Raw genomic sequence first — 14,074 nt, forward strand, 5'->3', positions numbered from 1 at the left:
TTCAAAAACGTAATGACTTAAATATATCAAATTTGGTATGGGATTTTGTGACTACAAGTTCCGTTTTGTGTCAAATTTTTTGTTCTAATCGATTGAGAAAAACGCGTCTAAAACAAAAATTCGATTTTGGGATACTATTAACGCGTTCCAGAGATTAAAAGCCAAATAACTCGTCAAGGATAACACGATAGATTAAGGGGGCGGGGAACTAAATTGATGCCAAAAGTTAATATTCCGTAATTATTTAGCGCCAGTGCCTTATAAGGTGTTCTTTGGCATGAAAAATTTATTAGAGAGTATGCGAGGAATTTTTGGTGAGGCACTCCCACTGATTTTTAAAATTATAATTAAAAATTACTGCATTTGATATTCTAATTCCATTGTTTCTAAAACTATTTGAGGTGATCATTCGAACATTTTTTCTTATTTAGTACTTGGATGATAGAAAAGTTTTTTTTTTATTGACATTTAATTAATTGTTTTCTACTTCTCCTGAAAACCTTTTTTGTTGATCTGCGGTAGAAACGCGCATCCATGTGAACAGTTTTATTTCTTTGCTGAATTGGAAAGGAGCCAAATTAGAAAAATTACGAACTATGAAAATAATTTTTATTTGATTTAAGTTTTAATAGCATTGTTAGAATCTTATTTTGTAACTTTATTGTTTCACGGTTTCTTTCTTATCAGCATACTTTCACTTCACGTTATTTGTTCCTATTTTCATAAATCATTATAAGATGTAATTGTCACAAAAACAAACAAACAAACCAAAAAAAACCATCATAATTAGCAAGAATACTTTAACGTTTATAGCAAGTTTGCGTATTATCTCTTTTTTTATTTTCTCTTATAAGAAGCATAGGAAATGTACCGTAATCTTAAAAAAATTCCAACTCGAAGTTTTGACGAATCTTTACATTTCAAACGCCCATGTGTTAGGAAAACACATTTTTGGCATTATACCGGCCTATCTGTGAGATAAATAACTCAAAAACATTTTGAGTTAGACGTATAAAATTTAGTATATACACCGAATTTGTAAATTTCTTTTAAATTTTGTGCTAAATCTATTCAAAGGAAGTCTATCTATCCGGCGTCACGATAACTATAAAACTACGAGAACTGAGAGAAAAAATTCGTTATACAGATGTAACATCTATAGTGAAGACACTTATCAATTTTTGAGCTAATTAAAACAAGGGGTTGAAAGTCTATCTGCCTGTACTCTCTGAAGCATGTAAACGCGATATCCCCAAAACGAAATGAATCAAATAAATCAAATTTTGTACATGATTTTGTTACTACAGTTGCAGTTTGTGTCAAATTTCGGTTGTAATCGGTTAACATGAAAAACGCAAATTCAATTTTTGGTTATGTTTTAACTGCATGTCATGGATTAATCGCCAAAAACTCATCAAGGATCTCACGATATAGTCACTAAAAATTCTAAATTCCCGCCAAAGGATAATATTTCAAATTACGATGACGCAAGGCAATTTACGCCAATGATATGCAAGGCATTCTCTGTCTTATCCAAAATCCACGCATTTTTTTCGCGGGTTGTGGGGGGGGGCAAGATAACAATTTTATTAAAAATATCTGAAAAATTTTGAGGCAGACCAATGCCACTGGTTTGCTTAAAAGTTTTATTCGTTTCGTTATGACTATACACTGAATATTTATGTCCAATATACTTTACTGGTAATGTTGCGTGCCTTGACACAAGTGATGACACTTTTCTTTGCAACACAAGTTTATTATGGATGGATTATTATGGCTATATTTTACGGATTAAATGATTGATGGCTATTTAAATATGTACAATTAAATTTCGATTTATATCTAAAATTATTTCTCGTAGCTTCTGCCGGACCTAATTTACACGCTTACCGGTGTCAGGCACCAACTTCTCTCTCTTCACTTTATCTTCTTTCAGCTGGTTTTGGCCGGAACAGCTACGTGGAGGTTAGAGGTCTGACAGGTGAATATAAAGTAAAGGAAAAATCCAATTTAGTCACTTTTATTTTGAGATGACTTAACCTTTCTATACACAATATATGCAATTATCAATAATAGAATAATTACAGGTATTACAGATATGCCAATAAATATAATTATAGAATTCTTTGAAATTGTAAGCTGATTGGTAGTTAAAGATTCAGCTACGCGCCAACAATTGTCGTAGTCATCTGGCCTACTGGCAGCTATCGCGCAAAGCTGAGCAACTTTGCAAGTTTTATCGCAAACAGCAGTCTGCATGCCGGCAGTAAGAAATTTGAAGAATGCATTGAACCACAAGGAACTTCGTTGCAGTCTTTGGTAATGTTTCACAAGTGATTGGGTAGTCAAATCCTTCACTCCAAAGAATGTAGTAAAAGAATAGAGAAGCTCATACATAGCAGTTTCATTCTGTAAAGAAAAGCCAATTTTGAAGTAATAAAAATCTCCTATCACTCACAAAAGATAAAATAAACTGTTCGATTGCTTAGAGTATTTAATTATAATATTAAACTATACAACACAATGCAGATTAAAAATCAGAACCCCCCCCCCAAAAAAAAAAAAACCATGAAAGATTTTTAACGCACTTTTATCAGTAAATTAAAAAAAGTAAATATTTTTAATCAAATTTCTGGAGTTTTAAATCAAATTATAATTATGGCTCTAATTCTAATTTGAATTAATTATGTCGTAAGAAATATAAAAAAAACATATAATATTCTGTATGTAATATATGTAATTTATATATATAGAATATATTTACAATTTTGATAATATATGACATAACATATATAATATATAAACATATAGCTGATAATATATAATATAAACAAGTAATATATAAATAAAAATTTTTAAGTCAATCCCTACTTATTTTCTTATATTATATTATATTATATATATATATATATATATATATATATATATATATATATATATATATATATATATATATATATATATATATATATATATATATATATATATATATATATATATATATAATCTTATTTATGATCGAGTGTCGCGTCAGTAATCTCAGAGCTTGGCGACAAACTTGGATACCATTTGGCGACATGGCGACGAATTTGGAGATCAAATAGAAATTACTGGACAAATTTATTTAATAATTAATATTTGAAAAAAAACTGTATTAACATCAAGTGTCATCCATTACAAGTTTTAAAAAATGTATTTGAACTTGAGTGGATGAATAAAAAATATTTTATTAACGACTGAAAATTTGATCAAGATATATATATAGAGAGAATGAGTTAATAGTAGGAATTGAATAAGCATAAGAGATGATATAGAATACAATATATACTATTATAGACTCGCCGTCTTAACTCGATTGTATAAAATGTATTACGCTTTGTTTTATTGATAGGGATTTTATATGAGTCTCCGATAAATGTTCAGTATGAATTTTTTTGGCTGTTATTTAAAGTAGATTTGATGTATAAGACCACAAAAAAGACGGATTACAAAAATAAACCAATATATTTATTCTTTTACCCAACCGATTTCGATTAATGCTTTTTTTCTTTAAATCTAACAATCATATATAACTATTGCCGAAGGATTGGAGGATGGGAAGGGGGAGGTGTCATGATCTCCATGACTCAGTCGTGGGGTTAGTAATCTCAGATCTTAGCAAATTGCAATAAACACATTCTGCCATCGTAATTTTAATAAAAATGCTTTATGGAAGAGGATAAAAAAAAACCCTGCATTTCATTTGTAATCTCAATTTATTATATGGTTTTATTTTATACTAGTCACTTTTAGCGTTCAGTTGGTTTGTCGAAATATTGATTGTATTAATTTTCAATTGAAGTTTTAATGCACAATCTAATGTTCAAAAATCTTACCAAGAAAATCTTTTTAAGCATCAAATTATGACAGGCATTAAAGATTTAATGAGTGCAGAAACCTTACACCTCTTACCTTTTTTATTATATATGAATAATCCTAATGGATGTCAAATTTCATAACATCATATGTTGCTGTTGTTGCTTATTTCCCTTGGATTGAATACCAAATCAAATCAGGTAAGAGATCGGGGAAAGAAGGGTGCAGTAGCTTCTGAAGGCTTCTCTGTTCTCACACACACACTTGCACTACCCCTTTTTACAGGGAGGGGGAAAACTCTATCACACACTTCAAAAATAGACCACAGGGTAGAAAACAATTATGCCCGAACCAGGGCTCAAAACCGGTACGCCCAGATCACGGGGAAGACGCGCTACCCTTAGGCCAGGACGGCAGCATAACATCATTTTGCTGTTAAAAATGCAACTGTCGTGTTAATCCACCTTCCAGCTTTCGAGGAACTGGAACTTCACTTTCATATTTCTTACTATGTGCATTTGGCGACTTGTTGATTCGCAAGGATTCATGGTTACCAAAAATATCATTTCAGTATTATGTTTAACTTTGTTTTAATATTTTCTCAGCAAAATATATTTAAACTTCAAATTTTGATAGGCATAGAACTTATATTATTTTAGATGTCTTACACAGTTGTCTTCATTATCTTATGGATTTCCATAATTTTCTGTCAATATCTTTATACATCCACTTACTCCAACCGGGGACACCTCAGATATAAGGATGGGAAGTTTCCGGTATGGTGATTGGTTCTCACCACACAACTGGGTATAGGAATGATGGTGGTCAATACCTCCTACCGATGATAGAACGTGCTTTCCAAGGAGAGGATTGTACCATGGTCGGTGATGTCCCTTAGGACTCCATTTTATTTCCCGCCAGTGCTGCACTCGCGGCGGTCCGATCAGTCAGATTAATCCCTGTGTCTTAGTGGCTGATATGAGTTAACCATTATGATTATACATAAACTTATCTCAGGAAAGAATAATAGTATTTAAATGCTGATGCTATTTTTTTTAAAAAAAAATTCCCCATTGTTTGATTTCGAAACTATACCTTAATTGTAAATATAACAAAATTTCAAACCCTTTTCTAAAAACAAACGTTATTTTAGCCGTATTTAGTAGGTTTACTCGACATGGAAATATAAACCGAATCTTTATATCTTAATCCTCAACAATAAGGGGGGGGGAGGGCAAACCCAGAATGAAATATTAGAAGCAACAATGAAAATTCTGCAGTAATATATTTTGTTATAAAACATTTTTTTAAAAAAAATTGATTAAAAATAAAAAAAAATTATATTGCAATAGAAAAAAAATATGTGACTAAGTTTAGCAGCCTTACACGTATTCTGTTCATTATTGATATCAATGAGATAGAGTTTCGCGAATTTTAATTTGATGCAAAAATCATTTTTATGCTGTAATATTTTTGGAAATTATTCCAATAAAACGTTAAAATTGCGTTTAATTTTTAATTAAAACAAATTTTTTAAAATTTTCTCAGTGTTGCATATTCTCATATTGCAGAGAAAATATGTATCCGGTTTGGTAACTCTTCACACAAACGTTCTGGCCTATAGAGCACCATATTTATCTTTATTAATAGTAGAGATATTAACTGTGCAGATATTAAATAGAATTCTTCTTCCTTGGCTTTTAATTCAAATTTCAGTCCAACAATGTAATCAATAGTTGAAAATTATAGAAGCTTTAAAAAAGTTCCAAAATTGGAGAAGAATTTGCATAACAATTAATTCATCAACATTTAATTTTAAGGTTTTAAAATTATGAAAAAAAAAATCAGTTTTGTTCGATAATATTTTCGAGAATCATGAGAATCTCCGAAAATTCACTTAATTTTTAACTTACTAATTGATATTCTTAAAATAATCGCACTAAGGTACTTATTTCCACCCCTTAAAATAAACTGTCATAAATTAGAAAGGATAAATAGGCCTATAGGATGAATAGGTCTAACAATCTATCCTATAGAATGCCAACGCACATACATTTGTATTTATTATTAGTAGAGATTATTTCATTCAATACGTTCTTAGACCATTAAAGTTACTTGAATGATTTGCTGGTGCATCATGCATGTATCAAAATAACGTTCTTGTTTAACGTCCTTAACGTTACACATTTAAAAAAATAGATAAAAAATTATAGGTAATCGGTTAACATCCTAATTATTCTACGAATGCATAATTGATTGAAAACGACAGCGTATTCTGAAAACAGAAGTTGCCATTTAATTAGATAACACAAAAATAAATCAAGTTTAAAGCTTTGATGGAATCAATTCAAAGGCAACTTACACTTTTTTCACTATTTGCTTTGATCAGATTTAAAAAGTATTGATTATAATCCAAGAGTTTAAAATCTGGAAAAGAATAATGCACCAGCCGTATAGAGGGGTTGATAGGAAGACTGACACTTTGCCCACTGCCTTCATACCAAGGAGTAACAGATGGTGCCAGTAAGGATGAGCTTATAAATTCTCCTTCTAAAAATAAAAAACATAAAAAAAGTTTTTACAAAATTTACAATTGCATTGACAAAATTAGATTTCACTTATTGATAGTGCACCTTCCACTTATTCCTTTTGTAGACTTTGCGAATATTTTTGAATATTAACATGAATTTGAAATTATAAGGATGATACTTGAATGATTAATATTTAAATAAAAAACGAATCTGAATCAGTTATGTAATTTTTTAAAGTGAAATTGAATAATGTGTTGTTTCCAAAATCATAGATAATTTGCTGTTATAATTAACAGAAACCCATGCAAAAAACTGCTTCCTTTTTTTCACAGTCAAATAAATATTTTGATAGATAATTTATCGGATGAAGTGAAGAATAGTGTGCCCCTGAGTTTGTCGCCCCTATGGCAACCCATCGAAACGCTCTTCTAGAACCCTAATGCTGTTTTGTTTACTACTTTTTGCAATGGTTGAGTTGTACATAAACTACAACTATATTATAAAAAATGTTAAATTAAAAATATTAAAAAAAATTGATTAAAAATTTTAATTTTGTTCTTTATTATAATTAAAAGATATTTTCTTCATTCTTTTCTTTTTTATTAATGTGAATACGGACAGAAAATATTTATTCTTTTACAATTTTTAATTGTCAGTATGCGCTTTAAAAAATCGTCCGAATTCTTAATGTACGAAATCGTCTGCATTCTCACTTTAAAAGACAGCTGCAATGGAATTCTTCGCAGTTCTCGTAATTCTTTTGGTGCTCTAACGGTTCGCTGCCTTCATAATTTGTTATGTGGGCAATGGTGTAAGAATGGATGTCGGGTAAATGGTATGGATGACAGTATTTCGAACCTCAAGGATGGACAATGCTCAAGATAGCAGTCGGCCACAACAAATCCTGTCGATACTGCTACGTTCAGTGATGGCGGGGTGGTCGGCTGTACGCAAGAAGAAGTATTTCGAACCTTCAGGATGGATGAAGGGTGAGTGAAATATGTATATATATATATTTACGAGTTGATGAAGTTAGGAAAGGATGCTTGTTTGAAATTTTCTATGGAGAATGTTCCGATTGCTTCTTTCTCCGCTCTTTCTTTTCTTTTGGTTATGTACTCTTCCTGTTATCCACACAGTCCTTATGTTCAATGTGCTAGCGAAGCTACTAGGTTCCCGCTCCCTCTGCTAGCGAAGCCATAGAATGTTTTTTTTAAAGTTAAAAATTCTTCCTGGTGCCTTCTACAAATGCCTATTTGTTTATTTTGTCGCCATCTTTATTGGCGACTTGGCATTGTTGGCGCATCAAGGGACACACTAAAATTCACTTTTACCAATTTATCGACTGTCTAAAACAAGTTCCAACTAAAAAATCTCGAAATTTCTTTATTACGAAATGTGGAATTCCATGTGCCTTGAAAGTCAAACTTCATTTTTAAAAGGAATTTTTATGGCAAAAAGATTCAATCAGAAGTCATCCTTAAAATTTTATTTAGTTAAAATATATAAAGATCTCATACTTATTTTTTAATATATTTAATAATTCAACAAACATCACACCACAAACTTGAAGAAGGGAAAGCGCTGACAGTTCATTAAAAAAAAGCACTTTAATAGCAAAGCCTATATTTAATGCAAAAAAGTTACAAAATATACAAAATGTTGCCAAAAATTAACTTTAAATAAAATAATTACAAAATATGATTTAAATATTTGTTCAACAGCTTAACAGAAACTGAGAATCTATAATTCTTTCAACTAACTGATTAAACTAAATGCGTGTGCAGTGCCAAAATAATGAGAGATAATAATATTTGATAATGACAAATAATGTGAAGTAGTTATTTCATTTTAATTTTAAGATGCAATGAGTCAAATGAAAAATTTAAAACTTACGTTTGACAAAATAGGAAAGGAAAAGATTTATTGAACTTACATAATTCTTACATAATGTTGCACTTAATACTCAAGGACACTAAAGCATGGCAAGTGACTATTAAATATTTTTCTTAATTAAACATCTACTTGCATGTACTTGAATCGTATAAATAAGAATTATGTAATTAGTATTCAAATTTTTCCATTAAAATTTACACTTTTTTTAAAAAAAAATTAAATTTAAGAATTTAATTAATGCTTGTATATTATGAAATAATATATTAATATTATCTTTAAAAAATTTTGATTACTTTTTTTAATGAATTTGTATTGGCAGCATTAAATTTGTTGCAACCAAAGTTGACCCTAAAATTTTGATTATAAGTTTACATTAGTCCCTTGTAAAAGGTAAAAACCACAATTTATTGTATATGAAATAGGGCTAGAGGAATACGAATTAGTTTTAAAAGAATATGAATCTACAGATAATATTTTGTCCGGCTAAATCTTTTAATATTATGTCAGTAATTCTAATATTTCAAAACGAATTAATTAAAAAAGGCATGGAATATACAGGATGATTTCAATAATATGGAAGTGCTGAGGTTTATTAAATCATTTTAGAAGAATATTCCATTAAAAATTCACAACATAAGTAAAAACTGAAGGAAAAAAAAATAACAAAATGAAATGCCATTCTGCCATTCCAGTGCCATTTTGTTAATACAGACAAGGATTCAAAGAGAATAATATGAGATTTCCTAAAAATTAGCTTATTAATAATGACGATTCTATTTTTTCATTGACAATATATGATTTTAAGTTTTACCAGTTTTTTAAAAGTGAAACTTTGATGTATTTTCATGAAAATTATTTCGTTTATACATAATAAAAAGTATGCATGTATTTTCACTTTCTGAAGCCTTTTAGAATAATACATTGAAGTGCCGATTTATTGAATTTCACTTCACTATTATTATGAAATATCAGAAATGTTTTATACTGTCACCGTCGTTCTTTTAAGGTTGTTCATTTATATTTTAAAAAATCGGCATAATTTTAATCACGAGCTGTTAAAAGGTATTCGACTAAGTTCGGGAAAAGTTTTCGAAAAAAAACAAAAAAACCCACAAATATTTTAATACTTATACGTTGCTTTTTTATTAATATAAGAATAAAATGATGAATAAAAGGGAAATTATTTAAATACATATGTAGCTTTTGAAGAAAAGGCATATTTTGATGTAAATTTTACCATTTATTTACAAAAACTAGTATTGTTCTTCAGAAAAAAATTGTAACAGTTTTTCATTTTTCTTTGTAACATTACATGTATAACATATCTAAGAGTATAACTAACTATTAGCTAAGAATTATATTTAAAAATAAATTTTTTTATGCACTATATGAAATTTTGGAATTTTTTTTTTCAACAATATTGATCGGGTGCCGCGTCAGTGATCTCAGAGTTTGGCGACAATCTTGTGGACCATTTGGCGACAAAATAGATATTTCTGGAAACTTAGTGATTACTGGAAACTACTGAGGATTTTAGTGATCCAGCCAATAGGAACTGATATACACCTGATTGGCCCAGAACTTTCTCGGCCCGCCTCCCGGGAACTATAAAAGGCCGGCAGTCTTAAGCTGCAATGAATCGCAGTCAGTCGGAGACATGAAACGAGTCGTCGAGATATAACGAAGCAACGGCGGAAAAGTTGGATTAGTCCTGCGAAGTCCCAACATGTTGTGGAGCCTAAGTTGTTGCTGAATTGAGCTATGTACCGAGTCCAGGTATCTATTGTGGAAGCATCACCGAACCCTGTGGGGAGTAGCCAGTCGTGTAGAAGTGTGCCGGCAGCTGGATACAGCTAAATCGAGTAAACAGTGGAAAATTGCAGGCGTTTCAAGAGACCATAAAGTGAAGCTACGAGGATTCCCTTACCTGCTAAATTCTGTCTGGCCGCTTTGTGTACTGTGGCTGTCATTACTACTGTTTACGACTTGTAAGCTACTGTTTGGTGTAGTGTGCTCCTGTGTCTGTCCTGTGTTCGTCTCGGCTTTATATGTTTTTCGTCTGTATATTCATCATCCTTGTGTTCGCGTCTAATAAAAGTCGTCGTCTTTTGTCACCAAAGGACTGTTTATTTCTGCATCGTCCAACAAATCAAAAAGAACCTCGACGGAAGAGTAAATCCGTAACAATATTTGCATTAAACAATCATAAATCCACTTCTAAAGCATTCAACATCAAATCTAGTTCATTATATTCTGCATAATATAACGAGCATTAATTATAAATTTCATTAAGATATCTTGATTATTTTTTAAGGTATGGCAATACTGGTACAGTAGAATTATGAAAAAACTCGTTCTTCAGAAAATGCATCTAAAATTTTTAAATGCTTGTAAATAAGCGTCACTTACATATCAATTTTTTTCAAAAACTTGGCTTCTAACAGACGTAGAGATAAAATAAAGATATCACTGGAAACAGAAATGTACTTATTTTTTGAAACTACAAAAAATAAATAAATAAAAATGCAAATTTTCATCCAAATTCATGTTTTTAACCTAGTCGGATATCTTAAATATAGCTATCCATAAAATTTAATAACGGTGTGATCGCTTTTACAAGCTTTTTGTCTTAAGCATAATCCATACCAGACCATATCCATTACCATATTTTTATAGCATTAAAAGTTATTCAAATTATAGGAATAGTAATTCTAAGTCATTTTCCACTTACTGCAGAACACACGATAAACAGAGACACAGTCAATCTTTACCTGATCCATTCCGAAAAAGCTGGAACATATCAGCGTGGAGATGTGCATAGAATTGTCCCGCAATAATGCTAGAGTAATTAAAAATTATTTTAAGATAGAATTCTAAATGTTGAGGATGATACAACAGAAAGCCTTTTTGTCCTGGAGGAGCTCTATTAGAGTATCCCGGTGGTATATGACCAATAATGTAAACCTGAAAAATAAATATATTTTCTGTATAGTGTTTCCTAAGCATACATTCAAACAAAAACGAATATGTTTACTTCAAAAAACAAATAAATATGTTTTTATTTCCCCGTAATCAAAATATGCGAGGGATAAAAATATGACAATAGTTTCTTTTAAAAAAAAAAAAAAAAAAAAAAAAAACTTAACGTCGAGATTTGGAGAATCTGCACGTTTTGACTTCTTGATTTCGAAAATCATATTTTTGAAATCATAACAGTCTGCATGTGAAGAAAATAATTTTAAAATGCATTGAATTAAACTCGTGAGATTTATGGTCTTCATGCCAAATTTGCAAATTTCTATCAGATTTAAAATGAAATTTATTCATAAGATATCGGTCTGTCTAGTTACCGGAGTACAGGTGAACACAATAACAACAAAAAATAAAGAGCTAGATGGATAAAATTTGGTTTACAGATTCTGCATCGAAAGTGTAAATCAATGTCAAATTTTGAATCAAACTCAATTATAGTTTGATTATCTGTTGGATTGTTCCTTATCATGCATGTTATCTTGATAATTCTAAAACGTGACGAGTTGAATAAATAAAACTTGATTTGTTATCTTGTAACTAAAATTTTAGTAGTGAGTTAAAATTTAATTTCATTTGATAACAAAAAAGAAAAAAAGGTGTTCAAAATGCATATTCGGTTTTCTTCATTATACTGTGAAGCACAGAAGGCTTATATGCGGACTTTGAAAATGAAAATCTGAGCACTCGTGGATTTCGCGATTTTGCTCGGAATCTAAAATGTTGTGCGAGGAGGGAGGATTACATCTTCATTGGAGAGTATGGAGAAAATTCCGATGATCTTATTACTGGTACTTCGAATAATACTGTCTATCTATAAATGCGATAACTTAAAAACACATTGAGCTAGGGTGATGAAATTTAGCATGTTGCCTTAAAACTAAATTTGTAGATTTATTTCAAAATCTGAACGAAATCCTTCTAAGAGAAATCTGTCTATCTACCTGCCCGTGTGCATATATATGAGCATGATAACTCAAAAACGTAAAGTATTGTATGGATGAAATCAACAAAATTTTAGAGGCATATTAAACTTTGGACTAAATCTGTGAAGGACCAGACCATTTGTTTGTTAGCATATTGGCACGTTTGTTGGATGTGATAACTCAAAAATACAACGACTTAGATCAAAGGTGCCCAAAGTTTTATACATTACGAACTATTCTGATAGAAACTGAACCAGTAATATCCATTTAATCCTCAACGCAATAAATTTTTCCAAAGACTAACAGCATGCGTTCTCAGCAAAAGAAATTTTATGAGTAAAAAACAACAACAACAACAAAAAAGTCTTTTTGAAGAAAAATGTAAGAAAAAAAATATTATTAAAAATAATAAATAATTATATAAAGGAAAGTGAACCGAATCACAAATGACAATAAACCATTTTGACGTTAATGTGTTCGTAAATTAAATTGAAGTCTTATAGCGAAAAAGAGCTTATAACAAGGTGGATGATATCTGAGTTTTGTATGGAAGCGTCATAAGCGAAGCAGCTGATAGAGCAACAGTGATACAGTAAATGCATCGTGTACAGAAAACCAGTTCTTAATACACGTCATTGCTGCATTAAGAAGACGCCTGTTTTATTTCTTCATTTTTTGACAATCGTCGCTTGTTTGCTTATTGTGCTGTTTTATTTTTTGTCATTATTTTACAATATGGCTTGATAATAATCGGTTCTGTTTAAAAATATATATATATGTTCCAAATTTTAAAACTTTGAATCAAAAGGTCTATCCTGTAAAGAGCCGAGCTACGCAGATACACAACATTCTTCCTTATTATTAGAGAAATTTTTTACCTTTTCTGAATTAACAGAAGAATTTTGCAGTGTTTCTTCCAGCCACTGAAACTGATCTGCCGGATCTTCTATGTTTTCCGTTAGTTTATTTTGATAATTCCATAAAATAGTATTCAAGCTGATTATTCTTAGGCTTTCTTTCACTAACATGCTGTAATATCCTCCTAAAAAGAAGGATAAATGCAAATCCATGTTATGTTGATTTAAATAAAATAATTTTATACCTGGTACCAACGATGAGAACCGGATTGGATCAATTTACAGTTTTTGCTAAACTGAACCGTACTGAAACAGAAACATGCGTTATTTCTAAATCACTTTGAATATTCAAAATAAGTCATCTACAGGCAAAAGACTACCCTAATAATCCAGGTACCTAACTTTCAATTTTCATTTGACACTTATCCCTGTCAATTCTTTTATCTTTTCCTAAGTTTTATTTTGCACAAAATAATAATTTGTATATATATGAAAAGGATAATATGTATCGATACCTCCTCCCTTTCTCTAACTTTTTTCTACAAACTTTGTTTTTTTAATATTATATTATCTCTCTTTTTCTATTTTCCTATTTTTTATTATTTATTTCCCACGTCTTATTTCTATATTAAATTATATATACATGATGTCTCCCCCCCCAAAAAAAAGAAAGCACCTTTTTATTTCCCTAAATATTACATCTAGACATATACTTGAAGATACACAACTGGTCAAAAGTATTGCAAGTTTAAGAAATTTCACGTTTTTTGAAGAATAAGCCACCCAAAAGTAATGTTTTATTTAATTTAAAGTGATCTTTTTTTATGTCAATAATTAAATTAGTCTAAAGGCAAGATATACTTAAGTTATTGAACAAAAAAAATATTTAATTTCAAAAAGAATAAAATGCAAAAAAAAAGTACAGATTATCAGTATCGGAATCCCTTTTGGTTCCCCGAAATAAAATGAAGTAAAGAAA

At 30.2% G+C, this 14,074-nt stretch overlaps 1 protein-coding gene across 1 annotated transcript in view; it reads right to left on the reverse strand.

Annotated features, from left to right (window-relative positions):
• Nucleotides 1-14,074, reverse strand: part of LOC129974360 (sphingomyelinase phosphodiesterase C-like) — a 28,419-nt gene that overhangs the window by 727 nt on the left and 13,618 nt on the right. The window contains exons 4-7 of the mRNA XM_056087549.1: nt 13,117-13,280; nt 11,054-11,246; nt 6,218-6,405; nt 2,086-2,409 (exon numbers count right to left, since the gene is read on the reverse strand). Coding sequence (XP_055943524.1) covers nt 2,086-2,409; nt 6,218-6,405; nt 11,054-11,246; nt 13,117-13,280 — 869 coding nt within the window. The remainder of the gene's footprint in view (nt 1-2,085; nt 2,410-6,217; nt 6,406-11,053; nt 11,247-13,116; nt 13,281-14,074) is intronic.

The sequence above is a fragment of the Argiope bruennichi genome, chromosome 1 (genome assembly GCF_947563725.1).
Source record: "Argiope bruennichi chromosome 1, qqArgBrue1.1, whole genome shotgun sequence".
NCBI lineage: Eukaryota > Metazoa > Arthropoda > Arachnida > Araneae > Araneidae > Argiope > Argiope bruennichi.